The sequence below is a fragment of the Nuphar pumila genome, chromosome 8, assembly GCF_984573655.1.
Source record: "Nuphar pumila chromosome 8, dmNupPumi1.hap1.1, whole genome shotgun sequence".
Lineage (NCBI taxonomy): Eukaryota > Viridiplantae > Streptophyta > Magnoliopsida > Nymphaeales > Nymphaeaceae > Nuphar > Nuphar pumila.
This window is the reverse complement of record NC_143256.1, coordinates 127,989,853-128,009,365: the sequence shown is the minus strand read 5'-3', so window position 1 is coordinate 128,009,365 and position 19,513 is coordinate 127,989,853. Positions and strand designations below refer to the sequence as shown.

At 37.6% G+C, this 19,513-nt stretch overlaps 1 protein-coding gene across 4 annotated transcripts; it reads left to right on the top strand.

The window, feature by feature from the left end:
* Window positions 1–963: 963 nt before the first annotated feature.
* Window positions 964–18,587, top strand: LOC149830737 (uncharacterized). 4 transcript variants are annotated; one of them, XM_090016756.1, is made up of 10 exons: window positions 964–1,184; window positions 1,487–1,760; window positions 4,336–4,463; window positions 5,582–5,690; window positions 5,799–5,838; window positions 5,944–6,011; window positions 6,092–6,222; window positions 6,347–6,483; window positions 7,815–7,917; window positions 17,886–18,587. In XM_090016756.1, exons 2-10 carry the CDS (start codon window positions 1,622–1,624, stop codon window positions 18,195–18,197), a joined length of 1,167 nt encoding a protein of 388 aa, XP_089872882.1. In that variant the 5' UTR covers window positions 964–1,184; window positions 1,487–1,621; the 3' UTR covers window positions 18,198–18,587. The 4 variants fall into 4 exon arrangements, with proteins under 4 accessions (XP_089872882.1, XP_089872885.1, XP_089872884.1 ...); XM_090016759.1 differs by having other exon boundaries at window positions 5,944–6,033; window positions 6,123–6,222; XM_090016758.1 differs by having other exon boundaries at window positions 1,038–1,184; window positions 1,534–1,760.
* The last annotated feature ends 926 nt before the right edge of the window (window positions 18,588–19,513 follow it).

Genomic DNA, 19,513 nt, shown 5'->3' with positions numbered 1-19,513 from the left:
TCATGTGAGGGGGGGGCAAACAGGGTTTTAGCAAAAAAAAATTTATTTGTGTGATAGTCGGGGGTTCGGGGGCAGCGCCCCCGAAAAATTTTTTTTTTGAGATAAAATAAAAAATGGCTACAATTATTAATAAAAATCCATTTCATATGGACAAATCAAACTATTTGCTGCAGTCAGGGCTGGGCTGGGCTAAAAAATGGATAAAAATCTATTTCATATGGAATCAGGGCAGGGCGACTGGGTTTTTAAAAAAAATTAACTGTTTGGGGAGGCAGGAGTCCTGCCCCCCCTAGCTACGCCCCTGGTGTTATTCAAGTTAGACAGGTTATTCGGGTCGGTTATCGTGTCTATGTTATCGGGTCGACACGTTTAATAAACGGGTCGCTGTGTAGTGTAATCGTGTCGTGTCAACCCGACCCATTTATTAAACGGGTTAATCGTGTTCGTGTGGGGTTACAATGGGTCGTGTTCGTGTTAAGGTATTCTGACCCGCCAACCTGTCGACCCTCCGACCCCACCCGATAGCCACCCCTAGACTGAGGGAAAACGGGCTCCGCCCACCCTGCCCCGTTTAAACGGGAGATGAAAGTTAAAATCAAAATCCGTGCAGGAATGCAAAATTTTGAGACAGGGCAGGGGGTGAAGTCCTTGTCCCCCGTCCCTGCCCCGATTCGCTGCCATCACTACTACTTGGAGTAACCCTCCATCGTATGGACACACTCTCCCTACTTGTCCCCTTCACATGCCTGTCCTTTTCTATAGCTACAATTTCACTCCTGCAAATCTCGGGTCTCATGCCCATCCAAGTTTGAATTCTTCAAAAAGGGAAACGAAAAAACAATGATTTGCTTATAATTTACCATGCTTTGTTCAAGCGCTAGTAAAAGAATGTCAATCATGGCCATTATTAGGGCTTCGACTCACCGGCTGATACCAAAAAGGAAAACTGGTGCCACTTTCTAATGTCATAATTCAATATTGCGTGGTAGCTGTGTTGAGGTGCCCTGGTTCCCAAAACAAGCAAACGTTACCCCATAGTCAATCTTCACTTTGAACTCCGAGAGGACATTGTGATCAATCTTTCCAATTTGGCTCTTCGTAGCACCTATTCATCAGTGACCAGAATGAAAGTCTAAAATTGACGAGTTCTTCGCACCACTGGCGAGTTCGCCATACCAAAACGGGTATTAATTTCTTTTCTTCACATATTTTAATCTTCTTTAGTAGGAAGTACGAAGCTACAGATGGTTTCTTTTATTCTGGGAGGAGGGGGGACGGTCATGAATTATGCATGACCCTCTTGCTGATACAAGTCAATCTCTCTCTCTCTTTCTCTCGCGCGCGCGAGGTGCAGGTGAAAAGAGAACCAACCCTTTCTCCGTGTGGGAACACCTTGTTTTTCCAAATCTATGAAAAGTGGGTGATACCCATTTCACTGTTACAGCGTCCAGCTGACTCGAAAGTTTATTGTCGCCATCCTTGTCAGGAGACGTCGGTTATCGTGGCATTGAATTCTTGGTCTTTTTCTGTCAGCACTCCATGGTGGAAGTTCAGGAGGAGAGGCGTTATGCTACAAATATAAAGCATGAGGTGAGGTGATAAATCTGAAGGACCTGCTAAAATGGCAAAGAGGGAGAAGGCCCTCGAGTATAGGCAGAGGTTGGATAACACGTTGGCGTCGTCTAATCTTACCAATAAGGACTCGGTTAGAGCTCTCGTCAGGAGTCAACTCCTGCGGTCTTCCTCTGGCGACTTTGAAGGTTGGTGGCTCCATTTCTACGATTTTCTTTCCTTCAGATTATTTTTCCTTAATGATGGTGCAAGCAAGATGTCTTTTTTTTTTAAAAGAAGGTGCAAGCAAGATGTCGGTAGCTCATGTAAATTCCGACCTTCTCCCCGAAGCACAGCTATATGGAAACGCAAATCCATTGCCGTGTCCCGTATGATTTGTTTATTTTGGTCTTGCTTTTGTGTATATTCTCCATCTGGAACTAATTCAATATGAGCGCAAGCCTGTAAATATAAATTTTTTGATGATTTCTGGAGGAATCGTCTGATACAGAAAATGGTTATATGCTCTGTATCTTATAAGTCATAGGACCATCTCACGACGAGTGAGCTCACATCCTATCCTTTATTCTTCTTCCAAAGACGAGAATTACCTCTCTCAAGCATTGATCTTATTGCGGCACGCAAGAACCAAATACAAGTAAGCCTTCGCGCTGCCTCTCCCTGAGCATTTCTTGGCATCCTCTGTTTCACGCGTGCCCAATTTTTTCCAAAACAGGCTCAGGCAATCCATGATCCCATACAAACAAGGAGATGTCGGTCCTCTTGTTTGTGGACAATGTATGACACGTATTGTTATCCTAATTTCCCAATCTGCCTTGTCACGGATACTTTATTCCTCTGCATTTCTCATGATTTGACGTGCAGCTCCTGTCAAAACCGTCCCATGGTCATCAAAATCAGACCAAATTGATCTGGTTGGATCAGCCCAAATTAGGTCTGCAGTTGGAGGATAGAAGGAAAAGTAACCTAATATTGTGTTTGTTTGAAATTTCTGAACTAATGGAAATCCTAAATGATTTGGCACTTCCAAATCCATTTTTTCATCCGAGTGAAGATAGCTGACAACAAAGTTGTTGTTCTCGGGTGCTTACCCAAGAATCTGCTCAGGATGCTGCACCAAGAACAGATGCTGGCCATGGAACCATTAAGCACTTGTACTTTCGTCTATGCATGTCGAAAATAGAGAGAAGGGATACACACACAAAGCAAGTGTGTATTGCCTAAAATACATAACAGGGCGGGCTATTAAGTTTTTGCTGTTTTTCCTTATTTTATTATAATTTCAGCATCATTTAGTTGCCATTATTAGTAAAAGTAAAGTTAACTGAAATAACTTCGTTCAATAGATCATATTTTCAAATGAAGCCAACTGGATGTGCACCTGCCTTTAAATAGCACATGTGCTTGAATTATTACTAGACGAATTTACATCTTTAATTGTCAAACCAAATTTCAAATGAAAGAAGTGAAACAGAATGTCAATTAGCGTTTCCAGCAGGCTTCACCACTCATACCGGTTCAATCCTGTGAAGCTTAACATGATGACAGATATCTGAACGCTGGAAGTCTGACCTAGGTGATAAAAATCCAGTGAGCATGCTGAGCTTAGGAAGGAAGCATCTGTCAGGGATTTCTGTTAACGAACTTGATCAATTGTAAAATACAGTGTATTTACTGTTATACCTCCATGACCATTCCTATGAACTTCAATCTACTCATGATGGTACTTGCCTTTAGAAATTAGTCAAAGCAGTTTTCTGCCTACACGTTTCTCCAAGTTTGAATCTGTTTTTGGCCATGATCATTATGAAACTTCTTGAGATGCCATTTCATGGGAGAGAATGGGTGAAATCTTAAATCTTTGAGTTCACCGTAACTTGTCTTATTATTACAAGCCTTAGTGTAAACGTGAATGCAACTTACAATAGTCTAAGAATTAATCTTTCTGGAGTTCACAGGTCTCACCTTGTAATAAATTTATGATCCTTCTCAACATATGGTAGGAAATCAAAATTTACTCCATAACGGGCTTGCCCTTTTCTTTGCCCTTCTCTTTGAATGTTTCCCTGTCATCTTTTAGGCAGTGGATAGAAAAGAAATCATATTCAAGCCGAAAGAGGCGAAAGTGCACCAGATGATGAGGGTTCTTCCAGTTATGAAAAACAAGTTGTAGAAACACTATCACCTCTGAAGTTGTAATGCCTTCTCCCCTTTTCATGGGTGCTTCAACCTATGTCATTTCTCCTCTTACTGTACTGTTCTGAACCTCTGAAACGTGCCCCAAACCATCTCATACAACACTTCTTAATTTTCCCTTATACTGGTTTATTACATTGCATCCCCTAATGTACTTGCTCAATTCAACTCTAACATTTGCATCTAACCCACATAAGCCATCTTGGTTTCTCTATTTTTGCCACCACTAATGCACAAAAATAACATCTTATTTGTTTATGTTTCTACTAAACATGCACTTGTATACTCTTCCTATTCTACCACTTTGTGAATTACATGTATTTTCTCCACCATAGCATCATAAATTCCATTTCCCTATTTCTTTGCAACTGTGCATTTAATAAAAAGCAATCTATTTTCTGTTGAAAATTACTTTACAGGTTAAAGAAAATTGCCACCATTGAAAAACAGATATTTCCTCAAGTTTCGATCACATTGATCATGGTGCATATGTGCAAATTACAAAGTTATTTTTTTTAGTTTATTTTCAAGAGTGGAACATTTTTTCATGATTTTCACTTTGTTCAGGTGATCTGGAAAATGTTGTAGAAAAACACACCATCAAGGTGTGGGATTTTCTTGAGATGCTGAGAAGTGTTCCAGGAAATGAAACTGAGGCATTCAAGGGTCAATCAATGTCACAAAATGATTGGAAGGTGTGTTCTGGACTTCTTGTAGCTTCTTTTTCAAAATGTTGATTAATAATTAGTTAACTATTAGCTCAAATTTTCTTATTTTTGACTATGTGATTTTGCTGCTAGTGCTATGTCTGTGTGGGTGCGTGTGATTCTGGCATGTAAATCAGGATAAGTGTAATACAACAACAACAACGCCTTCATCCCAAAAAAATTGGGGTCGGCGATATGAACCAAAAAAGAAAATCATTCTGGGTCTTCCACATGAATCCTTCTCCTCCAATCATTTCTATTCAATGCCATGTCCTCGGTGAGGTTCAAAGCATTCATATCCTTTCCTATCATCTCCATCCAAGTCTTCTTAGGCCTACCCCGACCTCTTTTAAGTAATATATTTTCCCATTTCTCCATCCTTCTAACTGGAGCATCATTAGGCCTTCGCCGAATATGTCCAAACCACCGTAAACGATTCTTTCTCATCTTATTTTCAATGGATGCAACACCTACCTTCTTACGTATCTCCTCATTTCGAATCTTATCTTTTATTGTATTTCCACACATCCATCTAAGTGTAATGATTGATGGAAATCCTTCAACGCACATACATGCAAAATTAGTATTGGTGATCATTGATTAAATCCAGATAGACCGATTCAGCTGATTTGGACACATAGATGCTAGTAAAAGTTGTTCTGGAATGACAACCAAACCTTATATTTTTGCTGAGTTCAATATATTTTGCTTGTACTAGGCGGAGAACTGCAAAAAAATGGAAATAGTACTTGTTTCTTTTCCATAATCTTGTTGGATCATAAGACAGTGTGCCAAATGTGAAAGAATACTTTTTTTGCCAGATGCTATCCAATGTCCAACTGATCTGAATATTATTAGCCTAAAAGATTAAGATATTATGCACTGTGGCTGATGTCATCATAAAATAAAGCTACACAGTACACACAATTGACGTAGTCACATCTACAACATTAATTATTAAAATATACTTCCTAGGATGAATTGACATGACATAGCTTTCCACATAAATGTTCATAGTTGTTAAAATTCTACCTTTTGGAACATTTAACTACCATCTTTGCATGAGATGAAATGTTAACATTTTGAATGCTTTTGTATTCTTGTAGTTAAAGAAAGATGATGATCAACTGCGGGTCATGTATAGGGAAGGTCCAGAAGGCACTCCATTCCATACTTTACTTGCAGAAGGCTATGTTAATGGTCCTATTGATGTTTGTAAGTCTAATTTCTAATGTCATGTAGGACTTCTGTTAGAAAATCTAGCAGTGGCTCCTCAAAAGTTGTTTTATGTACAAACGTGCTGACTATCCATTATTTTTGCAGGTTTATGTGTTTCATGGGAATCAGACCTCTACTCCAAATGGTGAGAATAATTGTAATTAATATTGTGTGTTTTCATTTTCAGTGATTTTCCAAGTGAAAGTTAATAAATATGAGAAAACCAAACATTAAAGCTATTTCTTGTCAGGTGGCCTCAAGTTACCATTCCACCATTCAAAGTTACCTTATCTACCTGTTTGAAGAAAATTTGTATTGGTGAGGAGCTTTCACTGGTGAGGTTAGTTTTACCATCCTTTTAAGTTTTTGTAATACTTACGATGTTTTCATTCCTGAAGTTGTAAAATTGTATTCTGCATGGGAAGAAAGGGTGAAAGTGCCATGGCCACTTTCAAAGAGGGAAATTATTCTGCACTGTTTTGAACTAGAATATTATGAAGATGGGCTCATTATTGTGCTGCTCAATTCGGTAAAGACTGTAAAGCTTGCATTTTTTCCCCCTAACTTTCATTGGCTAGCTAGATATGACCTTTATATTGTCATTATACAAGATAGTAACACAGTAGTTCTTTTGTAACCCTATTATAAATCAGATTGACAGAGAACACATAAATGTGAAGACAGAGGGGTTCACCTCTGATGGAATTCCAGAGCCAAAAAATGCTGTGCGAATGGATTTTGTAGGAGGTTTTGCTATACAAAAAGTGAGCTCAGAAAGAAGCTACTTTAGGTAAGTTCTACTTCCCGTTGCACTTGAGAAATTAGTGAACCATGCTTAGAGAAGCATAGGCTATCTAAAATTGCTAAGAATCTTGGCCTTCTATCTCATTATGCATACGAAATTTTCTTTTCCATGTTATCTTCAATTTCTTCAGCACATAGATGAATAATTTTCTCTTTTCAAATGATATCAACAAATTTGAAAATTTCTGGAAATGTAACATCTCATGGAAGGTTTTAACATATTTCTCTTGTTAACAATGAAGGCACTTTATTGCTCTGCTCATTGAAAATATTCACAATTCTTTCATGTATGCCATCACATGTATTGTACGATTGTAGGCCTGATTCTATTACCCTGTTTGCTGAACCATAAATAGTATTGCATATGTGAATTTTAGTTCAGAGAGAAAAAAAAGGCCTACTTCCTATGTCACATAGGTGCGGGTACGGGTACGGGTGCAGATGGGCGATGCGGCACTTTAAAAAAACTTAGGTGCGGGGAGGATATATATATATATAAATTTTAACCGTTTTAAGTTAACACTACATGTATTTGTGTGCATTTATGTATTTATATATATAATATAGATAAAAATAGACTTGATTAGGGTTAACTGAATCTACTATTGGATAGAAATTGATCTCAGTCCTCAGTGTGGTTGACTTCACCTAACACAAAGGAAGCTGTGTCCAAGTGTCGCACCTGCCTGGGTGCGGGTGCGATGCGGGTGTGGTGCCCTGTTAGAAGAGTCTGTGTGATATAGCCTACTTCCTATATTGATGCAGCAGAATTTTTTAGTAGTTGCACGTCTTTTCCATGTAATTGCTATGAAGTTGATATATTAAAGGTTAGGTTGGCAAATGTCAGGCTGGAGATTCCAATTCTAAGGTTTGGAGATCTACCTCTTGAAATAAAGGATAACACATGAAAAGAATAGAAAAAACACTCGACAGGAGAGCCATACCTCTGAATGAATGGTTGAAATAACGACTAAAAAGGCTTAAAGAATATGTAGTTTGAATTTTGAAAGCTTTGACTTTGAGTTCCTTGACTGCTCTATTCAACGTTTATATTGCTTCACGGACACCTTACTTACCTTTGCATATGATATACATATGAATGCGAACACAAGATAGGCTTTGAGCCTCACAACATAAGTTGATATATGAATACCATTTATGTTGCTTCTAAGTCATGACTGATGTTTCTTGTATGCTTTAAAATTTGAACATATACTGGGAAACTGAACAAACAAGTTCATTCTGCCAATTAAGTTGTGGTTTGTGTGCTTCTTTTGTCTCTTTCTATCTTTGTTAAAGGAACTCCTTATGCTGCAGAACGATCGCACACTTGGATATGAAGATAGAATTTGCACCTCCGGCATTGATAAACTTTGTAGCCAGGCAACTTGTTGGCAATGGTTTCAAGCTTTATGAGAAGGTTGTGATCTTTGCTTTGAAAATAGTTGCATTTCTGTTGTACTGTTCTGTTGGATTATTTGTTATGTCTTACCCATCTGTCTGTCTATTGTTCTATCTATATATCTGTGATCATTAGTCATGTATTTGTTTACTGGCAGATAAAACAATGAAGAGTGTTTTGAATAATGTAATGTCTTGATGATATGCCAACCTAAATAGGAGGACAAGTTGATCAATTTTGTGGAGATTTTTTTTACATGTTCACTTATTTGGATATGCATGTTAAGAGTTATGTAATATATTGTATTACAAAATTAGTACTGCCCCTTTTGTATATAGTATTTATATTAGGGGCATTTTTGACCTTACAACCTTTTTCTTTTTCTTTGTCTTGAATGTATATAGAGGGGATACTCCCCATGATATTTGTAACGCCTTTTTTATTTAGCTTGTTAGAAAGGAAAAGCTAGAGTGACTTTTCTCTCCATTTCTCTCCTCTCTTTTTTAATATCGTTCAACCCTAGAACTCGACATGGTATCAGAGCCATATCGTGGCTGATAAGAAGGCGAGAGAAACTCGTTCTGTTGCTGCGCTCGTTCCCTCACCCAGGAAGCTGTTGACGTCAGCAAGATCGTACATCAAGGAGGAGGTTTGGGCATATTGTTGGAGGGGTTCACTACCTCTTGATTTTAGAGAACTATTGAACCAAAAAAATCAGGACTATCGGGTCAGTCTTTGATTTTCTACAGATTTTTCTTAGAATTTCTGTATTGGGTGATAAACTGGACCTGATTTGAGTTTTTTGCTGGTATCAATCTGTTGAATGTTTTTGGGTTGTTGCCAAATTATGTATTAGGGTCGTTTTTGGTATTGTAAGATCATAGAACTCTGTTTGGGTGGTTTTGCACTGAATTGGCTGGGTTTGATTCACATTTCTTTGGTGTTTCTGATTGACGTCAGTTACAGTTTTGAATACATGTGCATATCGATACTTGCATGTTGGTGCAGTGATCTGATTGCAGTTGTTTGGGTGTTGGGAAGGTATATTGGGGTTTCTTGCAACTGGTTGTGCAATCTTAGTATCGATTCAGGTGGAAGCTGGGTTTCTATTGTGTGTGGTAACGTCAGTTGGTATTTATTCTGTGGGCTATTTGGGTTTATCAACTTTCTGACTGGGATTGGTTTTATTGAACCTTGGCATTAATGTGTTCTGGTATTGTTTAGCCTGCTGTGTGCATTTTTGTGTGGTTCTTCCTGGGTTCAGATTGAATCACTAGGGTTCAACACTTTGGATTTGTGACATGTTGGGTAATTGTGAGAGGGTTGTATCTTAGTAGTTGGTGTGAGGCCTTTGATATAGAAGTGCCTATTTCTGTGTTTTTAGTGCTTCTTTGTTGCGGGTTCCTTGTTTTGTGCTGGAATACTGTAGTTTTGGGGTTGGTGAGGTATGGAGAAAGAAGGGATATAGATTGTTCCCGTGAAACTTGACGAGACAAACTATGCTTATTGGGCAGACTTTATGACTGCAGTAATAGTAGGGAAAGGACTTGGATGGCTTGAAGGTGAAACCCAAGCTCACTAGTGTTGATTTTGACAAAGTAATAGAGGAATGGATCATAAATAATGCAAGGGTCAAGGCGTGGATTTTGGGTTCAGTAAACCATAAAATAACTTTGAATCTCTCTAAGTTTCAAAAGGCCAAAGAAGCTTGGGTGTACATCAGACAAGTTTACAGGCAAGAGAATTGGGCATGGCATTATCAGCTCACTCAAGAATTGATGAGTATGCGCCAAGGAAATAAGTCGATTAAAGAACTTTATTCATATATGTAAAGAATTTGGGATGCCCTTGCCCTTATAGAGGGCAAAACAAGATGCAAAAAATGTGAGAAGTGTAAGACGTGTACTTCATAGCAAACTTGTCTGGGACTTCTTGACTAGCATAGAGAAATCGATAGGGTTATTGAGTTTCTTATGGTGCTCAAACCAAAGTTTAATGGAACAATAAGTGCCATCTTGCATCATTATCACTTACCCTTTGTCACCAAGGTCATGGCAGAGTTAATTGCATAAGAAACCAAGATGAGGTCTCTTGAAACCTATTCATTTGGTGACAATGTCATGACAGTTTCTCGGCAATTAGTTAGCAGATTTGGTGGAAGAGTTGGGGGAAGAGGTGATTCATGTTTTAGAGGGAGAGGTGACCTAAGCTCTATTCAATGTCACTACAACAACAACAACAACAACAACAACAACTACGCCTTCATCCCAAAACAATTGGGGTCGGCGATATGAACCAAAAAAGAAAATCATTTTGGCTCTTCCATATGAATCCTTCTCCTCCAATCATTTCTATCAAATGCCATGTCCTCGGTGAGGTTCAAAGCATTCATATCCTTTCCTATCATCTCCATCCAAGTCTTCCTAGGCCTACCCCGACCTCTTTTAACTAATATATTTTCCCATTTCTCCATCCTTCTAACTGGAGCATCATTAGGCCTTCGCCTAATATGTCCAAACCACCATAAATGATTCTCTCTCATCTTATTTTCAATGGGTGCAACGCCTACCTTCTTACGTATCTCCTCATTCCGAATCTTATCTTTTATTGTATTTCTACACATCCATCTAAGCATACGCATCTCAGCTACACTCATTTTTTGAATATGATGTCTCTTGGCAGCCCAACATTCCGTACCATATAGTAAAGCGGGCCTAATAGTCATCCTATAAAACTTTCCCTTCAACCGCAATGGCATTCTACGATCGCACAACACTCCAGTTGCACTTTTCCATTTCATCCACCCAACCTTTATCCTATGATTTACATCTCCATCAATTTTTCCATACTTTTGAATGATAGATCCCAAATATTTGAAACAATCACCCACCGGTATTTCTTGCTCACCAAGCTTCACTACACTTCCATCACTACTTCATTGCTTACTAAACCAACATTCCATATATTATGTCTTACTCTTACTCAACTTAAAACCTCTTGCTTCCAATGTCTATCTCCATAATTCTAACTTAGCATTAACCCCAACTCTAGACTCATCAATCAAAACAATATCATCAGCAAACAACATACACCACGACACATTTTCTTAAATTGATCTCGTAAGCTCATCCATCACTATAGCAAATAGGAAAGGGCTTAAAGCAGATACTTGATGTAACCCAACCGTTATAGAAAAATTGGTTGTCACCCCTCCACAAGTGCGGACATTGGTTACTACTCCTTCATACATATCTTTAATTATACTAATGTACTTGAGAGAAACACATTTCTTCATCATTGTCCACCAGAGAACGTCCCTAGGTACTCTATCGTAAGCCTTCTCCAAATCAATAAAAACCATATGCAAATCTTTGTTCCTCTCTCTATATCTCTCAATAAGTTGTCTAAGAAGATGTATAACTTCCATAGTTGATCTTCCAGGCATAAAACCAAATTGATTCTCCGATATCATGACAACCTTCCTCAACCTAGACTCAATCACCTTCTCCCAAAGTTTCATAGTATGACTCATGAGTTTTATACCACGATAGTTTGTGCAATCTTGTATATCACTCTTATTCTTATATAGAGGCACCAAAGTACTCTTCCTCCACTCATTAGGCATCTTATTTGTTCGCCAAATCTTGTTAAAAAGATTTGTCAACCATTCTAAACCTTTCTCTCCCAAGCATTTCCAAGCCTCGATAGGTATACCATCTGGGCCAACTGCCCTTCTTGATTTCATTTTCTTCAAAGCCTTTGCAATTTCTTTCTTTTGAATATTGTGCATGAAGTCACGATTCATCTCATGAAAATGAATGGAGAAGTCTTCAAGATCTTGAGCATGACTTCCATTAAATAGCTTATCAAAATAATCTTTCCATCTCTCCTTAATCTCCTCATCTTTGACTAAAACCCTTTGCGTTTCATCTTTGATACATCTAACCATACCCAGATCCCTTGATTTCCTATCTCTCATATTTGAAAGCCTATAAATATCCTTCTCGCCCTCTTTGGTATCCAACTTGTCATAAACCTCCTTATATACCTTATCCCTCACGTTTCAAACTATTTTTTTAGCTTCCTTCTTTGCTATCATATACTTCTCCAAATTCTCATTATCACGACTCTTACTTAGATTTCTATAACACTCTATTTTAACCTAATAGCTAATTTGACATCCTCGTTCCACCATGATGTATCCTTACCTAGCGGTGCACCGCCTTTAGGCTCACCCAATACCTCCTTAGCCACCTTTCTCATGCTACCCGCTATCTTATTCCACATTGATTCTGAATCCTCCTCGAGACACCAATCAGCTTCCTTAACTACCTGCTCTACAAACATTCCTTGTTTTGCTCCTTTCAGTGCCCACCACTTAATTCTAGGATCTATCATATATCTATCCCTTTTTGCGGCATTGTCTAATTCTAAGATCTAAAATTAAGACTCTATGTTGTGTAGCTACACTTTCTCCCGGTATAACCTTACAATCGATGCAACAACCCCTATCTTTCTTTCTAAGTAGGAAAAAATCTATCTGACTCGTATTAACCCCACTTTTAAATGTTACCAGGTGAGACTCCCTCTTCCTAAACCAAGTGTTTGCTAAGATCATATCATAGGACAAACCAAAATCTAAAATCATTTCTCCACTTTCGTTTCTTTTTCCTATATCATAGCCTCCATGGATACTCTCAAATCCATCCCTACTAATGCCTACATGTCCATTAAGGTCACCGCCGATGAAAAACTTTTCTCCATAAGATATCCCTTGTACTACTCCATCTAAATCTTCCCAAAATTGATGCTTAATGGAATCATCTAAACCTGCTTGAGGTGCATAAACACTAATAATATTAATAATATCCGTACCTAATACTAATTTAATAAGTAAAATCTTATCACCCTTCCTACGGACCTCAACTACATTATCTATAAACTCACGACTCATAATAATCCCTACTCCATTCCTATTCCTATTTATTCCTGTATACTAAATCTTATATCCCCAAGGTTCTATCACTTTTGCTTTCTTACCTACCCATTTGGTTTCTTGTAGACATAAAATATCAATCTTTCTCCTACACATAACATCTACTAACTCTATCAACTTACCAGTTAAAGACCCTATGTTTCAAGTGGCTAACCTAATTTTATGGTCTTGGACTAACTTCTTTACCCCCACCCGTCCAACAAAGTGAGAGAACCCTTGCCTATTTGACACCACACCCGGGCGCCGGTGTGACGCGTCGCTTCTATATGAAAAATTATTGCCCAATTTTCAAGAAAAAGAACGGTGGAGTCTATGCAACATCTTTTGATGGTAAGGGCGTAAAGCCTAAGGATAATCACTGTAACATTGATACTCAGTTTTTTAGTCTTTCAGTTGCAAGATCTTCAAAATCGTTAGGTGGTGGTTAATTTCAGTTGTTGGAAAAGGTGAAACAATAAATGCAATAGCAAATTCAGCAACTGCAACTTCTTACCCAATCAGTCGTAGCTTATTTCTTTTCCTCTAGTATTGTTTTCTTAGGTATCTTATATTGGTCTTCTGGTTGGTTAATAGACTCAGGGGCTTCATGTCATATGACATCCCATGAGCCTATTCTAACCAACTGTCAATCTTGCAGTGATATTTTTTGCACTGCAGATAATTCTTCTATTTCTATCTGAAAAGTAGGTTATATTACTTTTAATTCTTATCTTGATAGTAAGATTAATCTTTCTCAAGTTTACCATGTTCCATCCCTTGCTATGAATCTTGTTTTTGTTGGTCAAATTACCAAGCTTAATTGTAATGTTGCCTTCTCTCCTTTTAGTTGTGTGATGTACGATCAATTGTCAGGGAAGAAGATTGTGATTGGCTATAGAAGAGGGGACTTATACTACCTGGACTAGATTGATATGAGTGAACAGAAAAAATCTGAAATCAGATCGAGAGTGTTTGTCATAGATGAGTCTGTATTGTGGCACCATAGATTGGGTCATATTTTCAGCTCTAGGATGCAAAAGTTGATGTCTTCAAGAAGTTTTTGTAAGCCAAAATTAGTTGTGTCAAATCGTGTTAAAGATTATGAGAGTTGTAGATTGACAAAGGGTCATGTCTTGCCATTCAGATCCAGTGATAGAGAATCAGAAAGTCCTTTTAATCTACTGCATTCTGATGTATGGGGTCCTCCTCTTGTTTTGTCAAAAAGAGACTCATCATATTTTGTTACCTTCATAGATGATTGTACAAGATTTACTTGTTTATGTTTTATGAAAAATAGAAGTGAACTTTTTGAAATCCTTAAAAACTTTTGTGTTATGATCGATAATCAGTTTGTTGCTAAGATTAAGACATTTCGAACAGACTCTAGTGGTGAATATGTCAGTTGTGCATTTGAAAAGTTCTTGCAGGAGAAGGGTGTAGTTTATCAAAGATCTTATCCTTATACTCTTGAGTAAAATAGAGTGGCTGAAAAAAAGAAGTCATATTCTGGAAACAGCAAAAGTTCTTTTTTTTTAGGATGAGGTGCACAAAGTGTTTTGGGCAGATGCAATTCAACGAAGTATCTATTAAATAAATCGTATGCCCTCAAGTGTGCTTAAGGGTATATCTCCCTTTCAAAAACTATATAGACAAACTCTAAATTATGATGTGATGAAAGTATTTGGATGTGTGTTTCGTTCTGTTACCTGATAGATATAGAGATAAGTTGTCTCCTAAAACTGTTAAGTATAGCTTTCTTGGTTTTATAAATGGTCAAAAGGGCTACAAGTGTTGTGATCTTATTGGAAAGAGGGTGTAGGTATCCAGACATATCTTTCATGAGGATATGTTGTATTTTAGCCAACATGGAGAAAAGGTAAGAGATGAGACTGACTTGTCATTCTTGGTTCTTTTTGGTGAAAAGGAAGGTGTGAATGAAAGGATGGAGATTCAAAGGGAGCAAGTTCAACATAGAGAGAGTCGTCAGACTTACTAAGGGAGATATGAAAATGTGGTTGAAATCTCTTTTCTAGATCCATTAGAGGAACAATCAGAGGGAAGAGAAGAGGCCAATTCTGATCATATTCCTTTGTCAGCTGAATCAACCACCAAAATTTAGAGTCTTCATCTTCTTTCCCTAATCCTCATTAGGTACGTAGAAACTCTAGAACTTCAATTCTTCCTTCTTGTTTTGTATCCTAAGAGTCTTTCTCCTCTCAACATCGCGTATTTTTAGCATTAATCCATTCTTATATTGAGCTTGAGTCTTATATAGAGTCAGCAGGAAAAAAGGTGTGGCAAAGAGCTATGATTGAAGAAATGAGTGTACTTGAGAAGATGCAGGCATGGGAATTGGTAAAATCTCCACCAAGGAAAAATATTGTTGGGAGCAAGTGGGTTTATAACAAATGAGTCAGTTGAGAGATATAAGGCAAGATTAGTAGCTAAGGGCTATAGTCAGCGGTTTAAAATTGATTTGGGATATGTGGCAATTAGATGTCAAAAATGCCTTCTTGAATGAAGACCTGGGAGAAGAAGTATATATGAAACTACTACAGGAATATTCAGATCCAGAAGGTAGGGTTTGTAGACTTCGCAGAGCATTATATGGACTCAAACAGGCACCACAAGCATGGTTTAAGAAGTTTAGTTCAGCAGTGAAATCACTTGGTTTTGAGCAGAGTCATCATAATCTTGCCTTGTTTGTGTCTTCCTCTAAACTCAAAAAATGCACATTACTTCTTTATGTAGATGTTATGATACTCATGGGGGATGACATAGAAAAGGTAAATGAGACCAAGAAGAAGTTGGTCAACGTGTTTGAGATGAAAGACTTAGGGTGTTTGAAATATTTTCTTGGATTGGAGATAGCATACTCACCAAGGGGATTGTACTTGTCTCAACATAAGTATGCTACAGATTTGGTGGTGAAGGAAAGACTAACGGATGACTCAAAAAGAGTCAATTCTCCCATGAAAACAAATTTAAAGATGAGAACCACGAATGACGTTGAGTTAAAAAATCCTGTAGTATACTAACAATTAGTTGGAAGTCTCATATACTTGACCATATTTAGCTCGGATATCACCTATGCAGTTCATGTAGTCAGTCAATTTATGAGTGCTCCAAAGACAGTTCACTTGGCTGTTGTACTCAGGATTATCAGATATGTGAGTTCTTTTCATCATTATTTGTCACAGTTCTTAGAGCCTTTTGTGATGCTGATTTTGAAGGCTCTACTCAAGATTGTCTTTTTACTACTAGTTTATTTATTTTTCTTGGAAGCTTCATGATCTCATGGAAAAGTAAAAAACAAAGGAGACAGTAGAAACAAAATATAGAGCTATGAGTCAAGTCACATTCGAGATTATTTGGATACGAATGGTTATTGGGTGAGTTAGGAGTTTTCATTGTTGTCAAAACTTCTTTATATTGTGACAATATAAGTGCTATTCATATTGCAAAGAATCCAAAGTTTCATGAGTGAATCAAGCATATTGAAATAGATTGTCACTAGACAAGGAAAGCATATGAAGATGGAGTCATTGATCTAGAATATGTGAGCTCAAAGAATCAGATCGCAGATGTTCTTACTAAGAGTCTTGCTCCTTCACATTTTCGTTCATTCATTTTCAAACTCGGAATGATTCCGTTGCAACATCTCAAGTTTGAAGGGGAGTGTTAAGAGTTGTGTAATATATTGTATTACAAAATGAGTACTGCCCCTTTTGTATATAGTATTTATATTAAGGGCATTTTTTATCTTATTACCTTTTTCTTTTTCTTTGTCTTGAATGTATATAGAGGGGAGATCCCCCACCATATTTGTAACCCCTTTTTATTTAGCTTGATAGAAAGGAAAAGCTAGAGAGACTTTTCTGTCCATTTATCTCTCTTTTTTAATATCATTCAACCCTAGAACTCGACAGTGCACATATTGGTGAATTTTCTAGTCTTTCTTTTATGAGTTTTGAACCCTGAGGATCCTCAGTTAAAGGGATCACAACTCTACTGACGCAGCTGCTTCATTGGCATATGCAGTCTTGGATGGTTGACCCACTTGTGGCAAGGTCCTTCAACAATCAGAGCTAACCAGTTATAAGAATGATGTTGCAAATTAAATCTTGATCTGGCATTTTTGTTTGACAAAGTTCCTACAAGTTGCAAATCAGTCTACCATTCTAGGCATCTTCTGGCTGGTAGTTACCTTTACTATTTGGAAATAAGTGAATTTGAAAGTTGCATTAACAATCAACTATGAAAATGATGGCTTGCCTTAGTCACCTTCTAAGATAATGACAGCTTTTCCAAATTACTGATATTTGATGGCATCAGATCGAACGTATTGTCATAAATGTGTAGAAGTATTGGCATGTTTCATCACCATCGCTCCTGAATAGGTAAGCTTGTGGTCTGCCAGGTCTGTTTCTATTAACTATTTCCCACATGCTTCATTAAGAATGACAATCCGACATGACAATAGCTGAGCAGTGACAACTATTGTCTGAAGTCCTCATTTGGTGTGATGAATCTTTCTGCCTTAATTTATCAAAAATAATAAAATATTTTGTGCAGATTTCTTGAAATAAATCATACCATGCACATGAATATATACTTCATTTTGTATTTGCATATATAATGCCATAATTTTATATTCTTAAATGTTTTGACTTTATCACCCATATGGAATAACAACCTGAAAGTTGCAGGTCATGATTTCATCGATGTGTAAATCACTTTTGTAAGGTGTTAATCGTATCTTGACTTGTTAAAGTTGAATATGTTCATCATTTTTCATAGTTACCATTTTGTACATTGTGCCCTTTAATCCTGCTGATAAACCTGAAATGATAGATGTATACTCTTTCATATGGTCTAGTAGTGGAATTTTGAAAATTACATTTTCCCTGTATATTGCTGCTAGTTAGTTGCATCAGAGATGTCAAATTCACAAATTGTCGACCTCTTTGGTATCGTTGTCTAACATAAATGCATTGGATGGCTTGTGTAGGCTGTTGCTTCAGCAGCTAAAGGTGACAAAGATTTTGACAAGGTCTTGGAGGAGGGACCAATGTATGTTCGAATTCGCAAAGGTCTGATGCATCTTGGAGAGTTGGTGGATATTGCAGATCATTCCAGAAGTGAACGTGTGAGTGGAATAAATGATGAAGTGGTTGGCATTGAAACATCTCCTAGGATAAATGAAATACATGTCGCTGAGATTGAGAAGGATGATGTGCAAGTGGTAGAATCATCTTTGACATCCCCATCTGCATCAGAAAGCAGTAGCAAGGAGAAAGCGGTAGTTAGTCCAAGTGAATGATGCTTTGGCTAAGTTGGTGACATCTAATATAAGGTTGGATGATTAATATAGGTTGTAAGTTTTATGATGGCGTCTGAAAACTGCTGTAAATTACCTTTTGATAGAACAAATGGATCTGGACCAGAAGTGGAGGTGCATGCCAACGAAGACAACATGATTTATAGTAATATAGGATATGAATGCTTTGAACCTCACCGAGGACATGGCATTGGATAGAAATGATTGGAGGAGAAGGATTCATGTGGAAGACCCAGAATGATTTTCTTTTTTGGTTCATATCGCCGACCCCAATTGTTTTGGGATGAAGGCTTAGTTGTTGTTGAGGTAAGTATGATCTCATTTTAGACTTGGCATGACCCCCCACAATTGATGAATTGATCACTAAATCAATTACCTTCCAACAACGAATCTTTTATAGTATAATGGATTTGCATAATCATCTTATAATATTTCACCTCTTTTGTTTAAATTTAAAAGGGCTCACCAAGTTCAGATACAACCTGTCCCGAATCAAAATCTGGTCAAATCAGGGCACGGATGGCTTGTATACATTGTGGTGTACAGTTGGATTCATGTCCATCAGTACTTGGTTGACTCAGTAAAGTCTTTGTAAACCGAGTCTTTTTGCCTAAACTCTGCAAGTAAAATGAGTAAACTTCCATGGCTTTCAGTGGTATGGTTGTGTCATGAACAGAGTTTTCCAATCAAAGGCTTGACCAAAGTTAAAAAAACCATCTCGATGAAGGTGTAAGCTTCACTGAGTTAAAACAGTGTAGCTGTAATCAACAGAGTGCAGGCAAGCTGACCCAGTTGAGGAAGTCTTTGACCAGTTGACCAATTAAAATGCGTCCTGTGGTCTTTGGTCAAGCCCATGCCTGAACCCGTCTGTGCCTACTTGGAATCGTAAGACAAAGTTAATTATAGGGGGGTAGACCTGGTGAGTGAGACTCAAAAAGTCTCAAGTTGTGCGCCTGGACTTTAAAAACTATGGATCTTTTTAATTAAAATATCATATTTTCAGTTCAGTATAAAATATACAAAAAGAGTAAAACCATTCAACCAAAGCCAAAATGATAATCCAATCACCGATTCTTGTTCTAGGTATTCTTTGAGCAGAGATATAGATGTTTGCTGCTCAGATAGCGAAGCAGAACTCTTTTATCTATTACTAGCCAATAAAACATTTTCCCATGGTGATATCAGTAGTCGTTCGTCTGATAAAAATACTATGATTGGAAATTTGCTGAAATGTTCGTCACAGTTGTAAAATTTGTCATTACAGTCTCTTTCATGGGATGGATGAAGTAGACACAATT